Source organism: Callithrix jacchus, chromosome 2 (assembly GCF_049354715.1).
Source record: "Callithrix jacchus isolate 240 chromosome 2, calJac240_pri, whole genome shotgun sequence".
Lineage (NCBI taxonomy): Eukaryota > Metazoa > Chordata > Mammalia > Primates > Cebidae > Callithrix > Callithrix jacchus.
This window is the reverse complement of record NC_133503.1, coordinates 100,825,836-100,847,606: the sequence shown is the minus strand read 5'-3', so window position 1 is coordinate 100,847,606 and position 21,771 is coordinate 100,825,836. Positions and strand designations below refer to the sequence as shown.

The following is a 21,771-nucleotide window of genomic DNA, read 5'->3' as shown; positions in this document are numbered from 1 at the left end:
TTACCTTAAAAGAGGCTCAGAGCAAGAGATGATGACATTATCTCTTAGCTTAATTATACCAAATTCCTGAAAGAGTGAACCTGTATCTTTGCTGAGATCACTCCTGCTTTAGAAGCCTGAAAACCTGAGTGACCGCACTCTGGGAGACGTATTCATACAATATGATGGACTGGACAAATTATAGCATTAATGACTAAATGAGTTCTAGTAATGCCCTAGTATCTTTTAGGTTATATATCCTTTGGATATAACAGATTCCTTTAGAAGACTGGGAGTGGACTCTGATATTGTGATACATATATTTGGTCTTTGTCCCTTTTTCCTGGCAGAAATGATGTCTTTTTACATGCTAATGAGTTGACTGACTGATAGCTGGCAACCCCTAAGTAGCTTCAGAATGGGGGCTGGTCACTAGAAAGATCAAGGCATGAGTGGAGGGTTGGACTTTTGTCTCCATCCCCCAAATTCTGAGGAGGAGAGGTGGGCTGAAGACAAATTGGTTACCAGTGGTTTAATCCATTATGCCTGTGTGTTGAAGCATCCATGAAAAAAAAAAAAACACAAAAAGACAGGGTTTCCAGAACTTCCTGATGGCTAACGATGAGGGAGGTTCTAGAGGATGGCATATCCAGAGAGGGCATGGAGGCCCCTTCCCCATACCTCTTCATTTGTATTCTTCGAGATATTATTTATCATAAATGGCATGTATAAAAATATTTTGAATAATCTAAAACGCCTACTACTTAATAACACTAAAATGACCATTTGATATTTCATAGAATTTTAAAATCCTGTTTCCTAGTTCTTACACAGGTAATTCTTTCACACTGAATTTCACCAAGATACCAGGATACCCACTTGCCTCTACTACTACTGTACACTGTTGCTGAATGCTGTTAAGCAGCTGTCACCTTCTTCTTGTGATTTGGAAATTGCTATAAATTTGCCAAAATTCTACTAAACCTTTCAGTCATGATAAGTTTTACATTTATATAAATTATTTTGTCTACCTGGAGTCTTTCAGACACTTTTATGTAACTGTGGTCTGCAAGTTAGTAAAAGCAAATTTCATTAAGAGACCAAAAGGACACATGTATATGCAAAGTTAATATTTGCTCAGACAAGTGATCCTTCATGAATGCACAATCCAGATTTTTTGTGGATTACATCAATGAATCACAATATGAGTAACAACTAATCATAAAAAGACATTTAGTGACTATTTTAGGTAAATATTTTTTAAAACCTTTATCTTGTGGAGCTATAAGAAAAGTAGGTATGCATATGAAATCAACTCTTAATACCATAAAAATAAAGTCTTATCAAACATAATCCAGATTAAAATTGAACAAAGATAAACCTTTCCTAACGATGGAAAGAATATATATGGAGACAGAAAAGAAATTGAATTTGAGATCTTTGTTTCAAGATAAAAATGAGTTATTGTAAAATAGACCTGTATTCATAACTTTGACTCTCCTATTTCAGTTTTGTATATTGCAAGCAATCATAGGACTGAAGAGAAATTTATTATAAAGTTACCTGGAATATTACTTCATAAACATAGAAAGCAACATTAGAAATTGAAATGGGAATAATGAAAATTTCATTTTAAAAGAATGTAAATGGGAAGCAAGGAAAGAACTGTTGAGATACATAAAAGAAAATCATTGCATCTTTTGAATTTCTATAAATATTGAAAACTGTTTTCCATTAACGGAATACTGGTGCTACAATAAATATGTTTCCCCTTTGTATACAGGGACCAAAACTATTCTAAAAATGCTTTTTGTGATGATATGTCAGATGAGGAATTTGCCATCTGCCACTCAGGAGTGTGGCCTAGGAGTCAGTTAAACATTCCCAAACCAGTGGTAAATGTGCAAGCTGACCATGTAGCTCTGTCTGGTTGGGAGAATTTCGGGGACACAGCCCATTATTGAAGAAAATACTACAAAGAGTTAATCACTGCAGATCATTCAGCATCTAAATCTAGGTGCATTCTACTGTAATTGAGTGTATTTGTTCATTAGTAGCTGAACATTTTGCAGACTATAAAAATTTAAATGATCCTGAGGCTCCTTATAGCACCTTGTGCATCACAGATTACACAGTTGCTCTCTACCTTTATGTGCCTTTTATATCATAATTTAGGTCTTAGTGTGACTATATCACTTCATGAAATTATAAACCATAACAAATTACGGAGGAATTGTTATATGCTCTTATAGAAAATAGAGTAGAAAAAATAATGCCTGTTTTAGTCCTTCCAATATATTCCATAGCCTAAGCACCAAGTCAGGGGCTTTATTTCACTAAACTTAAATGGAAAAGAAAACAGTTCTCAGGAACAAAATGGCAGAAACCTACTCAGGGATTAAAGAGTATAACTGTATCAAGATAAAATGAATACTATTTCAAAGAAACCAAAAGAACACTCAACACTGTGGAAAACAAAGAACCAGGGCTTTGGAGCAAGACAGATCCCATACTCAGCCACTTACGAGCTATGTGATCTTGGGCAGGCTATTTAATTTTTGAGCCTGTTTCTGTATCCATATATAAAGACATCTATGTCTCTGAGTGTGATTGTTAGGATTAGGGATAATAGGTTAAGTTCCTAGCATTGTGCCTGATACATAACAGGTGTCTTCCAATGATTACCAATATTTTTATAGGGTTGGGAAGTATGATTTCTTGGTTGTAACCCACAGTTATTTAGCAAAGGCAAGTGAGGGGATACCTGCATTGTGATAGCTGAGCTCCTGGGTAGTGGAACTCTTCTAACTTAACCCTTTGAATGTGACTTGCATTTGTTAGCTGACACCCACTGTTGTACTGACAACATGGAAAGCTCTTTGCCAGGACCATCCACCACCTCTGTGAGGCTAGATTCATCTGGCTAGTTTCAGGAAGACAATACCTTTAACCTGGAGTATAAATGTTAGAATTGAAAGGGTTGTATACTGGCCACCAGCTGGTGCACCATGGACCCCTAGTTCCTCCAAATTATTGCAAGTGTTCCAAGTGTGCATCAAGCATCATCTGATGCAGAAAAATGTCTTGCATATATCTATCTATATGCAATATCCTTTTACTGTTGTGGTTAGTATAAATTCACTTCAAAACATTGTCATTCTTAGTAGCTTTTCATCATGTTGTATTTTTGCTGTCAGCCATTATAAAACGTGACATCAGGATTGATGTGCAGTGCAAAGGAATCATAAAATTGTTTGACATTACTCAGTAGCCCTCATGCTCAAGAAATCAAGAACTGGTGCTCTCATTTCCAAGGTCCAGGAAAATGTGTAATATATAAGCTTATACAGCTTATTAAAGAAAACACCAGGTGAGAACTCTTATAATCCCTAGTCCAGAACTTCCAACAATGCAAATGTTTGCATCATTGCTTATGCAAAAAAATCTGTGGAAGTGTTTAGTGTACAGCTTAGTATGCATGAAGTTGAGTACTGAAAGAGCATAGGTTATATAAAAGACATTTCAAATAGTATCTGGTACATATAAGGCACTCAATAAATGATAACTATTATCATGATGGCTATTCAATAAGGAGGGGTTTTGTCACTTTTTTCTGTCTGTTGCTCAGAGTAACTTATTGCATCCAAGTATAACATTTTATGTTATGTTATTTGCCATTCAGGCAAGTAGCTTCTGTTTGTACTTCATAGTCTCAGAATGGGAGTGGGTGGATATTTCAGAAGGTTTTTAGGAGTAGAGGCTCTCACCATCAATACTGAGGCTAACTTCTGAGCCAAGTCCCTGCAGTGCATTTTATTGTAACCTTGGACAGCTAATGGCCTTTAATTTGTTTGCTTAAGACAAAGCTCAATTTTGTTATTAAATTACCCAGTGATATTTGATGTTTTCGTGAACTGAAAAGATTAAAACATTTACTTAAATGTTTTTAATCTGTACCCCCACCAAGTTGCTCTAGTCCAGAATCTTTATTAAGAGGTTTCACAATAGATCATTACCGATTTAAAATTTGTGCCCAGAGGTAGTCTCTGGAGATTTGGTATCTCACTTCACAATGTGGTCCACAGGTGATAGGGAGCAGAAAACATTGAGAGAGATTTATATCTGATTATACAAATTTTGCAGCCATTTCATAAACTATAAACCATCCAGATTAATCACAGTAATTAAATGCAAAGAAAGGTCCCCTTGGGTTTTAGGGGGTAAATTTAAGACAAGCTTTATCACTATGTATTTGGTTCCAAGTTATCTTCAACATTCATATTTAGTATGAGTTCCCTTTCTTTAACTATCTAGGAATATGATTTCTAAGCTTAAAGAAAAGAATATGTGGAATTTGCACTTGTACATGTCCAACCAGAATTCTCTTATAGGGAAGTCACCCAAGGAAATGAGACACAAAGCAAATACTTCTCTGTGCTGAGCATGGCCATTATAAGGAAAGCCAGATGACTTACAGTATTTTTCATAAGTGGTTCCCATTCAGTCATCTTGTCAGGCAACAACTTGGTTGTTTTGTGTCCCAGCCATCAGGCAGCAACCTCATTAAAGGGAATCACCGCAGGCCTCTGTTTCTCCGTAGAGAGGAACCTTACTCCAGTATAGTAAACGGACTCAGTGGTTGAGGCATCCAAGCCTCCAGTGGGATCTCCCTCTGCTATTGAGAAGAAATAACCAGATATAGAATAAATACTTTAGGGCTTAGCAAAATACAAATTTTCTGTAAGTTATATCTGCATTGCTGCTCCCACCCAGTCCTTATTCTTCAAAATTCACCCAGTGCCCAAATGGACTTTTCCTTCAAAGCCTACTTCAGGCCTTACCCAAGCCTGCTCTGCTCAACCAGTTTGCTCTACTATTCAATTTTCCCTTATTTTTTCCCACTGCCAGAACATATCATCAGCCCTGTCCTCCTAATCCCTTAAGACTTTGAAGTCTGTTCAATTATCTGTTCAAATAATTTATGCTAAAATATGAGTAAGTGATATAATAACATGTACCTCCCTCCCCACAAGTAACATATTTGCATTTTAACAGAGGCTTTAAGTAAAAGAGAAGACTCAAATACTATGTATTCTGCGTGAACTGACAGGTAGCAGGAAAGATCCTTCAAGAATAATCAGTCATTTGCTCTCACTGTAAATATCTATAGGACATTGAACCAACCCTGAACAAAAAGCACAAATTATGCTGTCACTCTACATCGGTTGATAACTGCATTCAAAGAGGCAGGACTTTTGTTTTCGTCCTCCCAGAAGTGTGTGAAACTGGAACAATTTTTCAAAGAAAGAGAACAGACACACTTTAACAGTGGGACTAATTTTCACAGTTTAGCAGCTGCAGGCTTTCTTTGGAGACTCTTTTAGAAATAAGTGCCCCATTAATAATGGGCACAGAACTTACCAGACAGGTAAGCAGTCTGGCAGAGGAGGTTGCAAAGGGAAGAGAAGAGATGAGGAACAATATAATGAATGGAAAACTGAGAGTGAAGTCAGCAGTGCCACTGAAAATGAGGAATGTAGAGAGATTTCATATTTACATATTTTGTTCAAAGGAAATATAAGATTCTGAAATAGGAATAAGCAACATCTGACTCACAGAAGAAGCTGGCTAGCCATTTATTTTTTGGTCAATCTCTGATCCCATCATTTTCAGCTAAATAGCGGCTATGGTGTTGCCTTTTTTTTTTAAAGGGCTCAACGTAGCACCTTTGTTGCCAGACACCCCACCTTACCCAACCTCAGTTTCCTGGTATGTTCTAAGAGACTGTTTATGGTTCCACCTCTGTTACTGTATGCAAAATTTTGCAAGAAACAGTCAGTCTTACTCTCCTTCCATCAGGACAGTCATATATTGTTTCAAAGCAGTTGGTGACATTTGGCTTTTCATTAGAAAACAAGATGTTTATATGTGTATTACATAGGCTATTTGTTCTGTTGTTTTTTTAAGGGGGCAGGGAGGGAGTTTGAAGTGTCACTTCCTTTCCTAAAGGTCACCAATTTTGGCTCTTATTTAAAATTCAGAAGTTATGGCCATTGGCCATGGATGAAGGTATATGTTGTTTGATTACATCCTGAAAGAGAATGATATGCTATATTGAAAAGTATTATAGTAGATGCTAAATTTACAGACTCTGGAGCTTCAGTGTTGGGATTCAGTTTCTACTTTCCTTTACTTACTGGCTTTGTGACCTTGAGCAAGTTGATTAACTTCCTGGGCTTCAGTTTTATCATCTGTAGGAATGCAGATCATAACTACAGTAATTTCTGAGTGACTTAACATATGAAAAGTGCTTCTGGTAGTACCTGGCATATAGTAAATACTACTTAAGTTGGTTTTAGAAGAACTAAACTGAGTGGCTTTTATATTTATATGAACACAAAATTGTCAAATAGTTTAATTAGAAAGGGTAAAGAGGCACAGCTTTCCTAACGCATTGTTTCTGAGGCTAAATTCAAGTCTTCCTATGATAAACAAACAGTTTTATATCTGAGTGTGACTAACATCTTATTGAACACTGACTACTCTAAGTGGTTTACATATTTTCATTCACCTCATGTAGTAGGTACACATTATTATCCCCATTTCACAAATGAGAAAACTAAAGCTAAGAATAAGTAAATTTCTGGCAAGGCGCAATGGCTCATGCCTGTAATCTCAGCACTTTGGGAGGCGAGGTGGGCGGATCACCTGAGGTCAGGAGTTTGAGACCAGCTTGACTAATATAGTGAAACCCTGTCTCTACTAAAAATACAAAAAATTAGCCAGGGGCAGTGGCAGGTGACTGTAATCCCAGCTACTCGGGAGGCTGAGGCAGAACCTCCTGAACCTGGGAGGCAGAAGTTGCAGTGAGCCGAGGTTGTGCCATTGCACTCCAGCTTAGGCAACAAGAGCAAAACTCCGCCTCGAAAGACAAAAAAAATAAATGAGTTTCCAAACCTCCAAGACCTAATAAGTGATATAATATTGAAAAGTTGGTGCATTTACCACATATGAAAATTGATTAAAGACTTAAAATAAGACCTGAAACTATAAAACTACTTGAGAAAACATACTAGAAATGCTTCAGGATATCGGTCTAAGCAAAGGTTTTATGGCTAAGACTTGAACAGCGTAGGCAACTAAGGCAAAAAGACAAATGGGACTATTAAAAAGTTTCTGCACAGGAAAGGAAACAATCAGTATAGTGAAGAGACAACCTATAGAATGTGAGAAAATATTTGCAAACTGTTCATCTGACAAGGGACTAAAATCCAGAATATCCAAGGAACTCAAACAGCTCAACACTAATCATAAGGAAATGCAAGTCAAAACCACAATGAGACATCATCTCACCACAGTTAGAATGGCTATCATCAAAAGACAAATGCCAAGTGCAGTGGCTCACACCTGTAATTACAGCACTTCAGGAGGCCAAGGTGAGAGAATCACATGAACCTGGGAACTGGAGGTTGCAATGAGCCAAGATCATGCCACTGCACTCCAGCTTGGGTGACAGAGTGAGATTCCATCTCAAAAAGAAAAAAAAAAACAACAAAAAAAAATATGCTGTCATGGAAAGAAACTCAGTATATCAAAGGGATACCTATGTTTATTAAAGCACTGTTCACAATAGCTAAGATAAGGAATCAACCTAAATGTCCATTAGCAGACAAAGAAAATGTTTATATATACACAATGGAATACTGTTTACCTGCTTAAAAAAAAAAAGAATGAAATCCTGTCATTTACAACAACATGGATGAGCCTGGAGTACATTATGTTAAGCAAAATAAGTCAGGTACAGAAAGATAAATACTGCATGTTCTCACTCATGTGGGAGCTAAAAAAAAAAAAAAATTGAGCCCCTGGAGTTAGAGAGTAGAATTGTAAGGTACAAGAGACTGGGAAGTGGGGGAGGACTCAAGATGGCGCTGTGAGAACAACCCAGGATTGGAGCTCTTCTCGTTGAATCCGCAAACGGTGAGTCAGAGCGGCATTTTCAGACTGATCTTTGTTGCCCACAGAACGGGAAAACTCCCAAGTATAAAAAAGACACGGGACGCCAGGCAGTAGGTCTGCCTGGCAAAGCCGGCAGCCGGGGCGGCGGCGGCCGGCCCTACCCAGCAATCCCCACAGGGCGCGCTTGTCCGGGTGCCCTGTTGAACCGGCAACCTGAGACTTGAGAGGGCTGGACTTGAGACTGAACGAGACTTGGACAGTAGGCCAGCCCAGGGGATTGCAGGGATTGGGATACCCAGTGGGACGAACAAAACCGCGATTTCAAACTATCCCGAGCAGACGGTCCAAGACGCTCTGTGGGGGAGGGGTGTCCACCACTACCGAGGCAACCCGCCCCAACTGAGATACACACCCACTGCTGACGCAGCCAACCGTTGCCGAGGCAACCCGCCCCAACTGAGATACACGCCCATTGCTGACGCAGCCAGCCGTTGCCGAGGCAACCCGTCCCTACTGAGATACACGCCCACTGCTGACGCAGCCTGCCGTTGCTGAGGCAACACGCTACAACAAAGAGACTCCGCCACAGGGCGTGGCGGAGACCACAGCAGAGCCGGCAGGAACAGCGCGAATCACACAACAGCAGGGCGGAGCCTCGACAGCCAAACAGTGGCTAGTCTGCGTCCTAGCTGGGCAGGACACCTGATCGGACATCCAAAAATAAAGCCCAAACCCCTCAACACAGAGCATTTGAGGAAAAAAAAAAAAAAAAAAGGGTTTTTTAATGAGCTCTGTTGCAGCAGAATAAAACATAGCAGCCTAACAGCCCTGAATGAACAACAGAGTGCACAGCTCAGCAATTAAACCCCTATAAAGTACAAACTGTCTCCTCAAGCAGCTCCCTGACCCCTCTATATCCAAAAGACTGACATTAGGCAGGCATCATCCTGGGACAAAGAGAGCAGAAAAAGAAACTGGTAGCATCCCTCGCTGTGCCACAGCTACTAGAGGTGCACCCCAGACAAGCAGGGTCTGGAGCGGACCTCAGCAGTTGTACAGCGAAGGGGCTAGACTGGTAGAAAGAAAACCAAGCAACAGAAATACTTCATCATCAACATTCTGGGTGTCCACTCAGAGACCCAAACGAAAAGTCAGCAACTACGCAGACAACCAGCGGACAAATCCACAAAGATGGGAAGAAACCAGCGCAAAAACGAGGAAAACACCCAAAACCAGAACACCTCGCCTCCTAGAAAGGACCAAAACTCCTCACCAGCAAGGGAGCAAAGCTGGACGGAGAATGACTGTGACGAAATGACGGAATTAGACTTCAGAAGATGGATAATGAGAAACTTTTGTGAGCTAAAAGATCATGTATTAAATCAATGCAAAGAAACTAAGAACCTTGAAAAAAGATTTGAAAAAAGATTCGAGGAAATGATAACAAGAATGGATACCTTAGAGAGGAATATGAATGAATTAAAGGAGCTGAAAAACACAATACGAGAACTTCGCGAAGCATGCACAAGTTTCAATAGCCGAATTGACCAAGCAGAAGAAAGAATATCTGAAGTCGAAGACCAACTCAATGAAATAAAACGAGAAACCAAGATCAGAAAAAAAAGCGCAAAAAAGGAATGAACAAAGTCTCCAAGAAATGTGGGACTATGTGAAAAGACCTAACCTACGTTTGATAGGTGTACCAGAAGGGGACGAAGAGAATGAATCCAAGCTGGAAAATACTCTTCAGGACATCATCCAGGAAAATTTCCCCCACCTAGCAAGACAAGCCAACACTCAATTGCAGGAAATACAGAGAACACCACAAAGATATTCTGCAAGAAGAGCAACCCCAAGGCACATAATCGTCAGATTCAACAGGGTTGAAATAAAGGAGAGAATACTAAGGGCAGCCAGAGAGAAAGGTCGGGTCACCCACAAAGGGAAGCCCATCAGACTCACAGCAGATCTCTCGGCAGAAACACTACAAGCCAGAAGAGAGTGGGGGCCAATATTCAACATTCTTAAAGAAAAGAACTTTCAACCCAGAATTTCATATCCAGCCAAACTGAGCTTCAGAAGTGAAGGAAGAATAAAATCCTTTGCGAACAAGCAAGTACTCAGAGATTTTGTCACCACCAGGCCTGCTTTACAAGAGCTCCTAAAAGAGGCACTACACATAGAAAGGATCAATCAGTACCAGCCATTCCAAAATCACACTGAATGCTAAAGAGCTGCAACATAATGAAGAATCTACATCAACTAACAGGCAAAACAGCCACTTAGCATCAAAATGGCAGTATCAAATTCACACATAACAATATTAACCCTAAATGTAAATGGACTAAATGCACCAATCAAAAGACACAGACTGGCAAATTGGATAAAAAGCCAAAACCCATCAGTGTGCTGTATCCAGGAAACCCATCTCACATGCAAGGATACACAAAGGCTCAAAATAAAGGGATGGAGGAAGATTTACCAAGCTAATGGAAAGCAAAAAAAAGCAGGAGTTGCAATTCTCATCTCTGATAAAATAGACTTTAAAGCAACAAAGATCAAAAGAGACAAAGAAGGCCATTACATAATGGTAAAAGGATCGATACAACAAGAAGAGCTAACGATCCTAAACATATATGGACCCAACACAGGAGCACCCAGATACATAAGGCAAGTTCTTAATGACTTACAAAAGGACTTAGACTCCCACACAATAATAGTGGGAGACTTTAACACTCCACTGTCAATACTAGACAGATCAACCAGACAGAAAATCAGCAAGGATATCCAGGGCTTGAACTCAGACCTGGAGCAAGCAAACCTGGTGGACATTTACAGAACTCTCCACCCCAAATCCACAGAATACACATTCTTCTCAGCACCACATCACACCTACTCTAAAATTGACCACATAATTGGAAGAAAAGCACTGCTCAACAAATGCAAAACAACTGAAATCATAACAAACAGCCTCTCAGACCATAGTGCAATCAAGTTAGAACTCAGAATTCAGAGCAATCAGGCAAGAAAGAGAAATAAAGGGTATTCAAATAGGAAAGGTGGAAGCCAAATTGTCTCTATTTGCAGACGACATGATAGTATACCTAGAAGACCCCATTGCCTCAGCCCAAAAACTCCTGAAACTAATAAACAACTTCAGCAAAGTCTCAGGATATAAAATCAATGTGCAAAAATCACAAGCATTCGTCTACACCAATAACAGATTTAAAGAAAGCCAAATCAAGAGCGAACTGCCATTCGCAATTGCTACAAAAAGAATAAAATACCTTGGAATACAACTCACAAGGAACGTAAGGGACCTCTTCAAGGAGAACTACAAACCACTGCTCAACGAAATCAGAGAGGACACAAACAGATGGAGAAACATTCCATGTTCATGGTTAGGAAGAATTAATATCGTGAAAATGGCTATACTGCCCAAAGTAATTTACAGAATCAACGCTATCCCCATCAAGCTACCATTGACTTTCTTCACAGAACTGGAAAAAACCACCATGAACTTCATATGGAACCAAAAGAGAGCCCGCATAGCCAAGTCAATTCTAAGCAAAAAGAACACAGCGGGGGGCATCACACTACCGGATTTCAAACTATACTACAAGGCTACAGTAATCAAAACAGCATGGTACTGGTACCAAAACAGAGATATAGACCAATGGAACAAAACAGAGGCACCGGAGGCAACACAACATACATACAACTATACAATCTTTGATAAACCTGACAAAAACAAGCAATGGGGCAAGGATTCCATGTTTAACAAATGGTGTTGGGAAAACTGGCTAGCCATGTGCAGAAAGCAGAAACTGGACCCCTTCCTGACACCTTACACTAAAATTAACTCCAGATGGATTAAAGACTTAAACATAAGACCTGGCACCATAAAAACCCTAGAAGGAAATCTAGGCAAAACTATCCAGGACATAGGAGTAGGCAAGGACTTCATGAACAAAACACCAAAAGCATTGGCAACAAAAGCCAAAATAGACAAATGGGACCTAATCAAACTCCACAGCTTCTGCACGGCAAAAGAAACAGTCACTAGAGTGGATCGGCAACCAACAGAATGGGAAAAAATTTTTGCAGTCTACCCATCTGACAAAGGGCTGATATCCAGAATTTACAAAGAACTCAAACAGATTTACAGGAAAAAAACAAACAAGCCCATTCAAAAGTGGGCAAAGGATATGAACAGACACTTTACGAAAGAAGACATATATGAGGCCAACAATCATATGAAAAAATGCTCATCGTCACTGGTCATCAGAGAGATGCAAATCAAAACCACATTGAGATACCATCTCACGCCAGTTAGAATGGCGATCATTAAAAAATCTGGAGACAACAGATGCTGGAGAGGATGTGGAGAAAAAGGAACACTTTTACACTGTTGGTGGGAGTGTAAATTAGTTCAACCATTGGGGAAGACAGTGTGGCGATTCCTCAAGGCCTTAGAAATAGAAATTCCATTTGACCCAGCAATCCCATTACTGGGTATATATCCAAAAGACTATAAATCATTCTACTATAAGGACACATGTACACGAATGTTCATTGCAGCACTGTTTACAATAGCAAAGACCTGGAATCAACCCAAATGCCCATTGATAATAGACTGGATTGGAAAAATGTGGCACATATACACCATGGAATATTATGCAGCAATAAGAAATGATGAGTTCGTGTCGTTTGTAGGGACATGGATGAATCTGGAGAACGTCATCCTCAGCAAACTGACACAAGAACAGAAAATGAAACACCACATATTCTCACTCATAGGTGGGTGATGAAAAATGAGAACACATGGACACAGAAAGGGGAGTACTAAACACTGGGGTCTATTGGGGGGAAAAGGGGAGGGCCAGTGGGAGGGGGAGGTGGGGAGGGATAGCCTGGGGAGAAATGCCAAATGTGGGTGAAGGGGAGAAGAAAAGCAAAGCACACTGCCATGTGTGTACCTACGCAACTGTCTTGCATGCTCTGCTCATGTACCCCAAAACCTATAATCCAATAAAAAATTAAAAAAAAAAAAAGAAAACAGTGCTACAGTTTATGTGGCTTTTATTTCTTATGTTTACATTAAAAGAAAAGCTAATAAACTCTAAAAAAAAGTGAAAAAAAAAAAAGAGACTGGGAAGGATAGAGAGGTGGGGAGGATGAAAAAATATTTGGTTAGTAGATACCAAAATTATAGCTGGATGAAAAGAGTTCTGGTGTTCTGCAGCAGCGTAGAATGAATATGGTTAATTTATTCCAGAAGCTAGAAGGGAAGATTTCAGTGTTCATGACACAAACAATAAACATTTGAAATGATGGATATGCTAATTACCCTGATTCGATTGTTACATATTGTATATACATATCAAAATATCACTGTCTCATAAATATGTTCAATTATTATATGTCAACTAAGAATAGGAGAAAGAAGCAATGGAAATATATACTCAATAATTGTCAACAATAAAAAAGTAAATAAATCTACCAAGCAATACCCTTGGTCTGTATGGAGGAAATTAACATTTTCCGAAAGATATAAAATAGAATAAATGTCAGAACAAGCAATGTACAATTAAAGTCAGGTGTGTGAATAAATATATACATGTGATACAAGTGTATATAATAAGGCTATCTCAATTTATAACAATGAATCATGAAATTGGCAAGGTCTGATGATGGGAAACATTTGGTCACATTCTTTTGTGTTTAAATTTTTAATGAACATATATCTGTGTATAAGTGATATAACAATTATTGGAAAATTATGTGAGTCATATATTTTTAAAAGTTGGTGCTTTTAACTATGGTAATATCCCCCCAAATATGCTTGTAGCTAAATTTTGTATAAGATAATTCTCCCCTTTTTATCAGAATATAGTAGAGCAAATGAAGTATGTTTCATTTATTCCCCACTCACTGGGTTGTTGGTTTTATGCCATGTTTCAACCAGAATGAGGAAACTCCAGGGCCTTAAAGAGGTTTTCTTCTCGTAAGTGCTAGTAGTTATTTGTGGCTCAATATTATCCACACCCACTGGGAATAGTTTTCATATAAAAAATATATATTTTTCTAACTCGTTTTTACATGAGGAATAAATCCTGACTTTGTAGAATCATAGCAGCAAGTAGTAAATAATGTTTGGGGCAAAACAGCATTGCAAAGGAGAACTCTGGCTCAGCCTCATTATTTTTCCTGGCTTACTGTAGGATTTGCTGTAAGAGTGAGCATTGCCACAGAACAAGACGTGCACCATTGTGCTTTCTGGACAGTGAAGAAAATTTACTCATCTCCATTGCCCACTGGCATTGGAGTTCCTTAATTGCTCTGTTCTTATTTGATCCCTAATTAGCGTGTCTCATGTTATGTATGACTTGTACCTCTGGTATACACTCAGAAGTTTGAATCTTCAAATAAGATTTTTTGGCCGACATAAGTGGAACATTTTCATCTCCTTTTGGCAGTGAGTAGCACTTGCTGTTATATCCCTCTGCCTATGGTGAGATATAGCTATCTCTGATACATCAAGTGAATGACAACGCCAGCCTATTTTGAGATTTCTTACCTCCGAATTCCTATAGGATTTGCAGTCTGTAACACAGAGGCTCATGCTGATTATTCTCTAGCAGTTTCATCTATGAAGAGGCCAGGAGCACTATTGTGTCTCCCAAAGTGTGACTCAGGACTGGGCAATAGTAGGCTTAATAAAGAAGAGAATAGAGAGAAAAGGAAGAAGAAAGGTATATGATTGATTTATCTTCCAAATTAGATTGTCAGTTTCTTAGACACCATATCCTTTCTTCTATCTCCTTTAATACTTACTAAAATATTTGGCAAACTGACTGTGCAGTGCATGTTTATGGCCTAAAGGCCTAAGGTTTTATGTAATTCATAGAGTATCTCTAAAAGATCCCATTTCCACTCACTTGAACTCAGTGCAGCCTGAAGGAAGTAGCATTTTCTGTAAATGTTATTGAAATTTTATTTACACTGAATTGAGATATCTCTAAATTAGTTTTAGATTGGCCTCTCATAGAAATACAATCCTCATTTCAGAGGACAAATCTGTTAACTGGTGGTGCAATGAAGATAGTTATGACAACAGAAGTGTATGTAGCTATAAAACATAGATATTACTCTGAAGAAAGTACTAGCAATGAAATCCTATACATGACTAAAGTGTTGCCGTGACTAAAAATTCATTCTGACCAAGGGTGATGGCATTTGGTCCACTGACTAGAGTTAGGAGATGTGTGCTACAGTGCCATTATACCTCTACCAAAAAAAAATTAGTTGACTATACATATGTGGTCTATTTCTAGATCCTCTCTCTGTTCTATTCAATTGAGCTATAAACATTTTTACCAATACTAAACCATATTGAGAACTGCGGCTTTCTATTAGGATTTGAAATCAGGTTAGATAAGTCCTACAACTTTGTACACCTTTCTTAAAATTACTTTGATTATTATAGAATGCTTCATTTCCATATACATTTTAGAATCCATTTATCTAGTTCTACAATACATCTGCCAGAATTTTTGGTTGTAAGTGCATTAAATCTATATATTAATTTGGGAAGAATTGTGATATTAATGATACTGAGGAGTTTCCTACTTCATGAATGTGAAATATCTCTCCACTTATTCACATATTTATGATTTTTTCCAGTCAAGTTTTGTAGTTTGAAGTGTAAAGAACTTATCTTTTGTTAGATTTATTTTCAGGTATTTGCTTTATGGTACTACTGTAAATGGAATTTGTTTTCCAATTTTTTGCTGCTTACAAGAATACTTTTTTGTGTATTTTTGCAGCCATGTAAAATTCATTAATTCTAGTTCTTGTTATAAACTTATAAACATTCCCAAAGATTTTCTATGTAAAAAACATCAGATTTTCAAATTGAAAAAGACATAAGAGAAAACAAAAATTGAGAGGCAGATATCAGAAAAGAAGTAAAACTATTTCTAAGAGATCCCTCTGACTAGAAGAGGTGAAAACAGGTATCCTTGCTTTGACCTCAATAGAAAACAATTTAGCCTTTCACCATTAGGTGTGTGATGTTAGGGATTTAATTTTTTGTATAAGCCCTTTGTCAGGTTAAATAAATTCCATAATATTTGTAGGGTGTTGAATTTTATCATGAATGGGTTTGAATTTTTGTCTGATGCTTTTTCTGTATCAATTGGAATTATCAGGTTTTTTCTTCCTACATTCTGTTACTCTAGTAAATAACATCAATTACTTTTAAAGTGTTAAATCAACTTTGTGTTACTAGAACAAGCTCTGCTTGGTTATATGTTACTATTTTTATATATGACTCTCTGTATCTGTAAGTTCCTCATCTGTGGATTCAACCATCCAGAGATAGAGTTTTTTTCTTAATGGATAGTTGTGTCTGTACTGAACATATACAGACTTCCTTGTGATTATTCCCTAAATATAACAACTGTTACATATCATTTACAATGTATTATGCATTATAAGTAATCTAGAGATGATTTAAAGTATACAGGAGTCTGTGCTTATGCAAATCTACACCGTTTTATATCAGGGTTTTGAGCATCCTTGGATTTTGGTGTCTGAGGGGGATCATGGAATCAATCATGGATCCCAAGGGAACGCTGTATATGAATTTGGTTGTTGAATGTCCTCCCCACCAGAATTAGACTTTGGCAGATAAGAGTGGTCAGGAAAGAACTCTCTGAAGAGACTATTGGGGCTATGAATGAATGAAGAGAAGCCAGCTATGCAAAACTGGAAGAATACTGGAGGCGAAGGGGAACAGCTAAGTGCAAAGGGTATACAGTGCAAATAAGCTTGCCTCATTTAGGGAACTCACTCATACTGCATTTGAGGACAAAAAGAAGCCCACTATGGCTGGGATACAGTAAATGACAGGATGACTGGAAAGATGAGGTGGTAGAGAGAGAGACAGGGCCAGATGCAGTAGAAAGAGAGTTGCCAACCTCTCTAGTACCTCAGCCACCTTCCAACCTTTGGGAAGCCCTGACAATAGTGTATCAGAGTCTACTCAGTATCATCTACTAGGCACATACAGCTATTTAAATGTAATTAACTAAAAGTATATAAATTGAAAAATTCAGTTTCTTGGTCGCACTAGCCACGTTGCAGGTGTCCGGCAGCACATGTGGCAGATGGCTACTTTATTGGACAGCACAGATAAGAACATTCCGTCATCACAGAAAGTTCTGTTGAAAGTGCTGTTCTAGGAAAGCCAAAGGAGAAATAATGCCAAGTTTGTTTAGCCTCTCCTCTGTGACTTTCTCTTTTAAAGCTAGAATCGGTGTTTTTCTATTTAAATGAAAATATATGTGGTACCTGGAAACTAGCATGTGGCCTATTCCATATGCATATGTTCTCATGCATGTTTTTTTACCTATGACAGAAAAGATGAGGAGGACTGGTAAATAATCACAAGCATTCTTAACCTCAGTATAAATACATTGCAAATGTAAAAATGCAAAGTGTGGAAATCATAAATGTGAAAGTGGCTTTCGATTTGTTTTAATAGGCGTTTTCTATGTCTTACTGTAACCTAGGGATCTTGCTGCAAGAAACTGCCTGGTGGGTGTAAATAATGTTCTGAAAATAGGTGACTTTGGAATGTCTCGTCAAGAGGATGGTGGAGTGTATTCATCTTCTGGCTTAAAGCAGATTCCCATTAAATGGACAGCACCAGAAGCTCTTAATTATGGTAAGAATAGACCACATTTTTTCTTGGTGGTGAAAATGAACTGCCTCAGCACAAAACATTCACACGCAATAATTACAAGGGGTAGCACAGAACACAAATTAGAATGATTTGAGGATCAACACAAATGAGTAAGTTTTATACCTTTTAATTTGTTAAAATTATTGATCAGATTTCCATATGTAACATTGCTATATTAAAAAAGGTAGATATAAGTACTTTTAAATATGACTATCCATCTGAGAAGATTTTTTATACCAAAAAATGACTTTTTAATAGATTATACACAGAGTAAGTGTTGCTGTGGCTCTGGACCATTTGTTTTGACTGTCTTGTAATTGGTCCAATAACCTCATCTAATGCTAGGTTCCTAAAATATTAAGTCAATCACTTCTTTACTTTTTCACTCTGAAATTGATATGGTTTCTTAGCATCTCAGTCTCTGGAACTGATATAAATCTTGAGCAAAAAGGAGATGGGAATTACATATTAAAGCAGCAGGGATTTTTTTCACTTGAATTTTTATGTGTAATTGTAATTGGAAATAAATATAACTTGTACTATCTGTGGTTGGGATGAAATGGGCCATAAGAACATGGATGACAACTCAAGAATTTAAGACAAAAAAGAGTGTGCTTCAAGTGAAATTAGAAATTATATTTTCATTAAGGGAAGCAGCATATGAGCCATGGATTGGTGAATGGGGTATGGTATGTTTTGAATCAAAATATAAAATGATTCTTTGTTGATTTAAAATGAAAAATTACCTCATTATGGGAACTAATTTGTAAAGCATTTATAAATGCCTTAATTCCTAAATTGGAGAAAGCTTTTTTAAAAAATTGAGGTGAAATTCACATACCATAAAATTAATTTTACAGTGAATAATCATTGGCATTCAGTACAATTGACAATGTTGTATAATTAGTACCTCTATCTAATTTCAAAACATTTTCCTCATTCCAAAATAAAACCCTTTCTCCAATCAGCATTTTCCCCCAATTCTTCCATCCCCTTACCCCCTAGTAGCCACCAATCTGCCTTTTATTTCTATGGATTTACCTATTCTGGGTATTTCATTTAAATGGAATTATATGGTATGTGATATCTTATGTCTGGCTTCTTTCACTTAGCTTAAGATTTTTGGTTCATCTATGTTGTATCATGTATCAGTACTTCATTCCTTTTTAGGACTGAATAATATTCCATTGTATGAATATACAACTATTTATCCATTTTTGTATGTTTGGGCAGTTTTCAATTATTCTGGGTTTATACTAGAAGTCATATGGTAATTTTAACTTTTTGAGGAACCACTAATGTCATTGGTTTAGAAGCTGGCTGGGGCTGACACAGCTACCGTAGATACTAACCCTCACCCTTAGTTTGTTTTCCAGTGTGTCAACAAGTAAGGTTCTTATGAGTTTTTAGTGATTGCAAGTCAGTTCCACTATGCCTTAGAATCCAGAGAAAATAGCAGGCCTACTATTTTCCATAGTGATTCCTCTCTGGGGTGACTGCTATTAACTCTAGGGTCGGATTATATTACTAAGGTAGTATATCTTAGTATAGATATACTATATATACTTATATATATACCTTATATATAAGGTAGTATATCTATATAAAAGATATCTTTATATCTATATAAAAGATAGATTATAATACTCATATTTACACAAAGGTTTTTGTTAGATGACAAAACATTTTTAAGCACTAAGGGAGTGCTTAAGTCTTACCAGTAAAATCCAGTTCTCTAGATTTTGCTCTTAATTCTGTTTGCCAGATTCGCTATGTTATATAGAGTAAGTCTTACTGTTTTAACAGTAACTCCTCTTACTGTTAAAAACACTTTTGCCAAGTTAAATTCTGCCTCTTGATCACATTGTATTTTTTTAATTTCAAGCTCACTAAAGTGCTGTATTTACAAATTAAAGTTCTAACTCTGGATACATTAACAGCCAAACCTAAAGCATTTTAAGTAATAAGGACAAATCTAAAGGTATTTTTTAATTGAAACAGGATCTTACTTTGTCACCCAGGCTGGAGTGCAGTGGCATGATTATGACTCACTGCAGCCTCAACCTCCAGGGCTCAAACAATCCTCCCACATCAGCCTCTGGAGCAGCTGGGACTGCAGGCATGAGCCACTTCAGAGATCAAAGATCTCTAAAGATCTTTCTTTGATCAACAGTGAGGGACTTTTTAGCAGCCTTTAGTAAATTTTGTAAAGCACAGAACAACTTAATATGACAAGGAAGGAGAGATTTTGATAGAGGACATGTTTGTAGTATTTATTACCCAATCCGATGAGACAGTTCCTGAAAGACTCTACAAGCCTTCTCATAGCAACCCAGAGAAGTTTAGTTCCCACAGACCAAAATTACTGAAGATTGGCTCTAAATCCTAGCATGTTTTTTTTTTCTTTGAGACAGAGTTTCACTCCGTTGCCCAGGCTGGAGTGCAGCAGTATGATCTAGGCTCACTGCAACCTCTGCTTTCCAGTTACAAGCAATTCTCCTGTCTCAGCCTCCCCAGTAGCTGGCACTACAGGTGCATGCCACCACGCCCAGCTAATTTTTGTATTTTTAGTAGAGATGGGGTTTCACCATATTGGTCAGGCTGGCCTTGAACTCCTGACCTCAGATGATCCACCCACCTCAACCTCCCAGAGAGCTGGGATTACAAGTATAAGCCACCGCACCTAGCCAATCTTAGCTTTTTTTAATAAGAGAAAATATAAATATCTTTTGAAAGTCCTTATTACTGTGGGTACACTTTTTTTTTTTTTTTTTGAGACAGGGTCTCTCTCTGTTGCCCAGGCTGGAGTATAGTGGTGTGATCTCAGCTCACAGCAGCTTCCACCGCCTGGGTTCAAGCAATTCTCATGCCTTAGCCTTCTGTAGCTGGGATTACAGGTGTGCGCCACGATGCCTGGCTAATATTTGTATTTTTTGGTAGAGGTGGGGTTTCACCATGTTGGTCAGGCTGGTCTCAAACTGCTAACCTCAAATGATGCACCTGCTTTGGTCTCCCCAAGTGCTGGGATCATAGGCATGAGCCACTGTACCCAATCCTATACTTCTTTCTTCACTCTTGCCTCAGAATAGGTGAAACACTCTCAAATCTCCCATGTAGTATGGGGTCAGGGTAGGTGAAAGAAACCTCCAGTCCAAGGAGTCTCTCTGAAACTGGCTTAGGGCCATAGAGCCATGATCATGCCACTACACGCCAGCCTGGGCAACAGAGCAAGAACCTGTCTCAAGAAAAGCAGGGAGTGTGGCATAAAATTAAACCTGTTGTCACTACTTTATCATTAGTGTCATTGTTTTTGTGTATTTGGCTTTAAAAAAAAATCAAGCAATACTAAAGGACCTATCATTACCCAGCCCTATCACTAGCCAGATCATTCTTCCTAGATGAAAATATTGTTGTTACAGTCTCATAGTTTTCTCATCAATGGCTGAGAAATCTTTTTGTATATGTCTCTCTCACATACTTTTTAAAAAAATACAAAATGGTAGAATACTCAAAGCCTATTTGGCATATATTGCTACCATCCATAGTCCCAGCTGTCACCAAAGGTACTGTTTTTATAAAGGGAAAATGGAAGACCGATCTGCAACTAAGAAATCATCTATCAATTATCAAACAGAAGTTTTCCTTTTGTCACCTGGGTATTTTGGGCAGATGTATCCCCTAATTAGTTACATTAGCATGATGTAAAAGTGCTGTGAAATGGGAGGGAGGCAGAATTTTTAGTGATCAGGTTTCCCAACCAGTTGTGCCATTAGCTACATGACCTTGGCAAGCCATCTACCACTCCACATAATTTCCTAATTTTTAAGATGAGAACCATAGGACCTTTTCCCTACAGAGTATTGTGAAAATCAAATGAGACATAGAAAAGTAGCAAAATGCTGTACAATTGTAAGTTACTCTTGGTCTGGTAAAATTATCCAGGAAAACCAGGTTCAAAGGTCCAGGTTTAGGAGCTAGGTTATAAGCTTTCACTTCTGGAGTGTGATCCTGGTTTATATGTAATATGCCTCTATTGATCTCTGCCCAAATATTATCCTACAAAATAAGCTATTTGACTCTCT

General features: G+C 38.0%; 1 protein-coding gene and 1 long non-coding RNA gene across 10 annotated transcripts in view; one reads left to right on the top strand and one right to left on the bottom strand.

Moving 5' to 3' along the window:
• Positions 1 to 21,771, top strand: part of FER (FER tyrosine kinase) — a 530,899-nt gene that overhangs the window by 497,083 nt on the left and 12,045 nt on the right. For all 9 annotated transcript variants that reach the window (XR_013532179.1, XM_078365065.1, XM_078365066.1 and 6 more), the window contains one exon: positions 17,517 to 17,671. Coding sequence is in view for 8 of the 9 variants with exons in the window: in XM_078365065.1 (XP_078221191.1) it covers positions 17,517 to 17,671 (155 nt within the window). In the remaining variant the exon portion in view is untranslated. The remainder of the gene's footprint in view (positions 1 to 17,516; positions 17,672 to 21,771) is intronic.
• The window catches only part of LOC118151432 (uncharacterized), a 51,386-nt gene continuing 31,276 nt past the window's right edge, over positions 1,662 to 21,771 (bottom strand). The window contains exons 3-4 of the long non-coding RNA XR_004739742.3: positions 14,519 to 14,653; positions 1,662 to 4,654 (exon numbers count right to left, since the gene is read on the bottom strand). This is a non-coding gene — a long non-coding RNA (uncharacterized LOC118151432). The remainder of the gene's footprint in view (positions 4,655 to 14,518; positions 14,654 to 21,771) is intronic.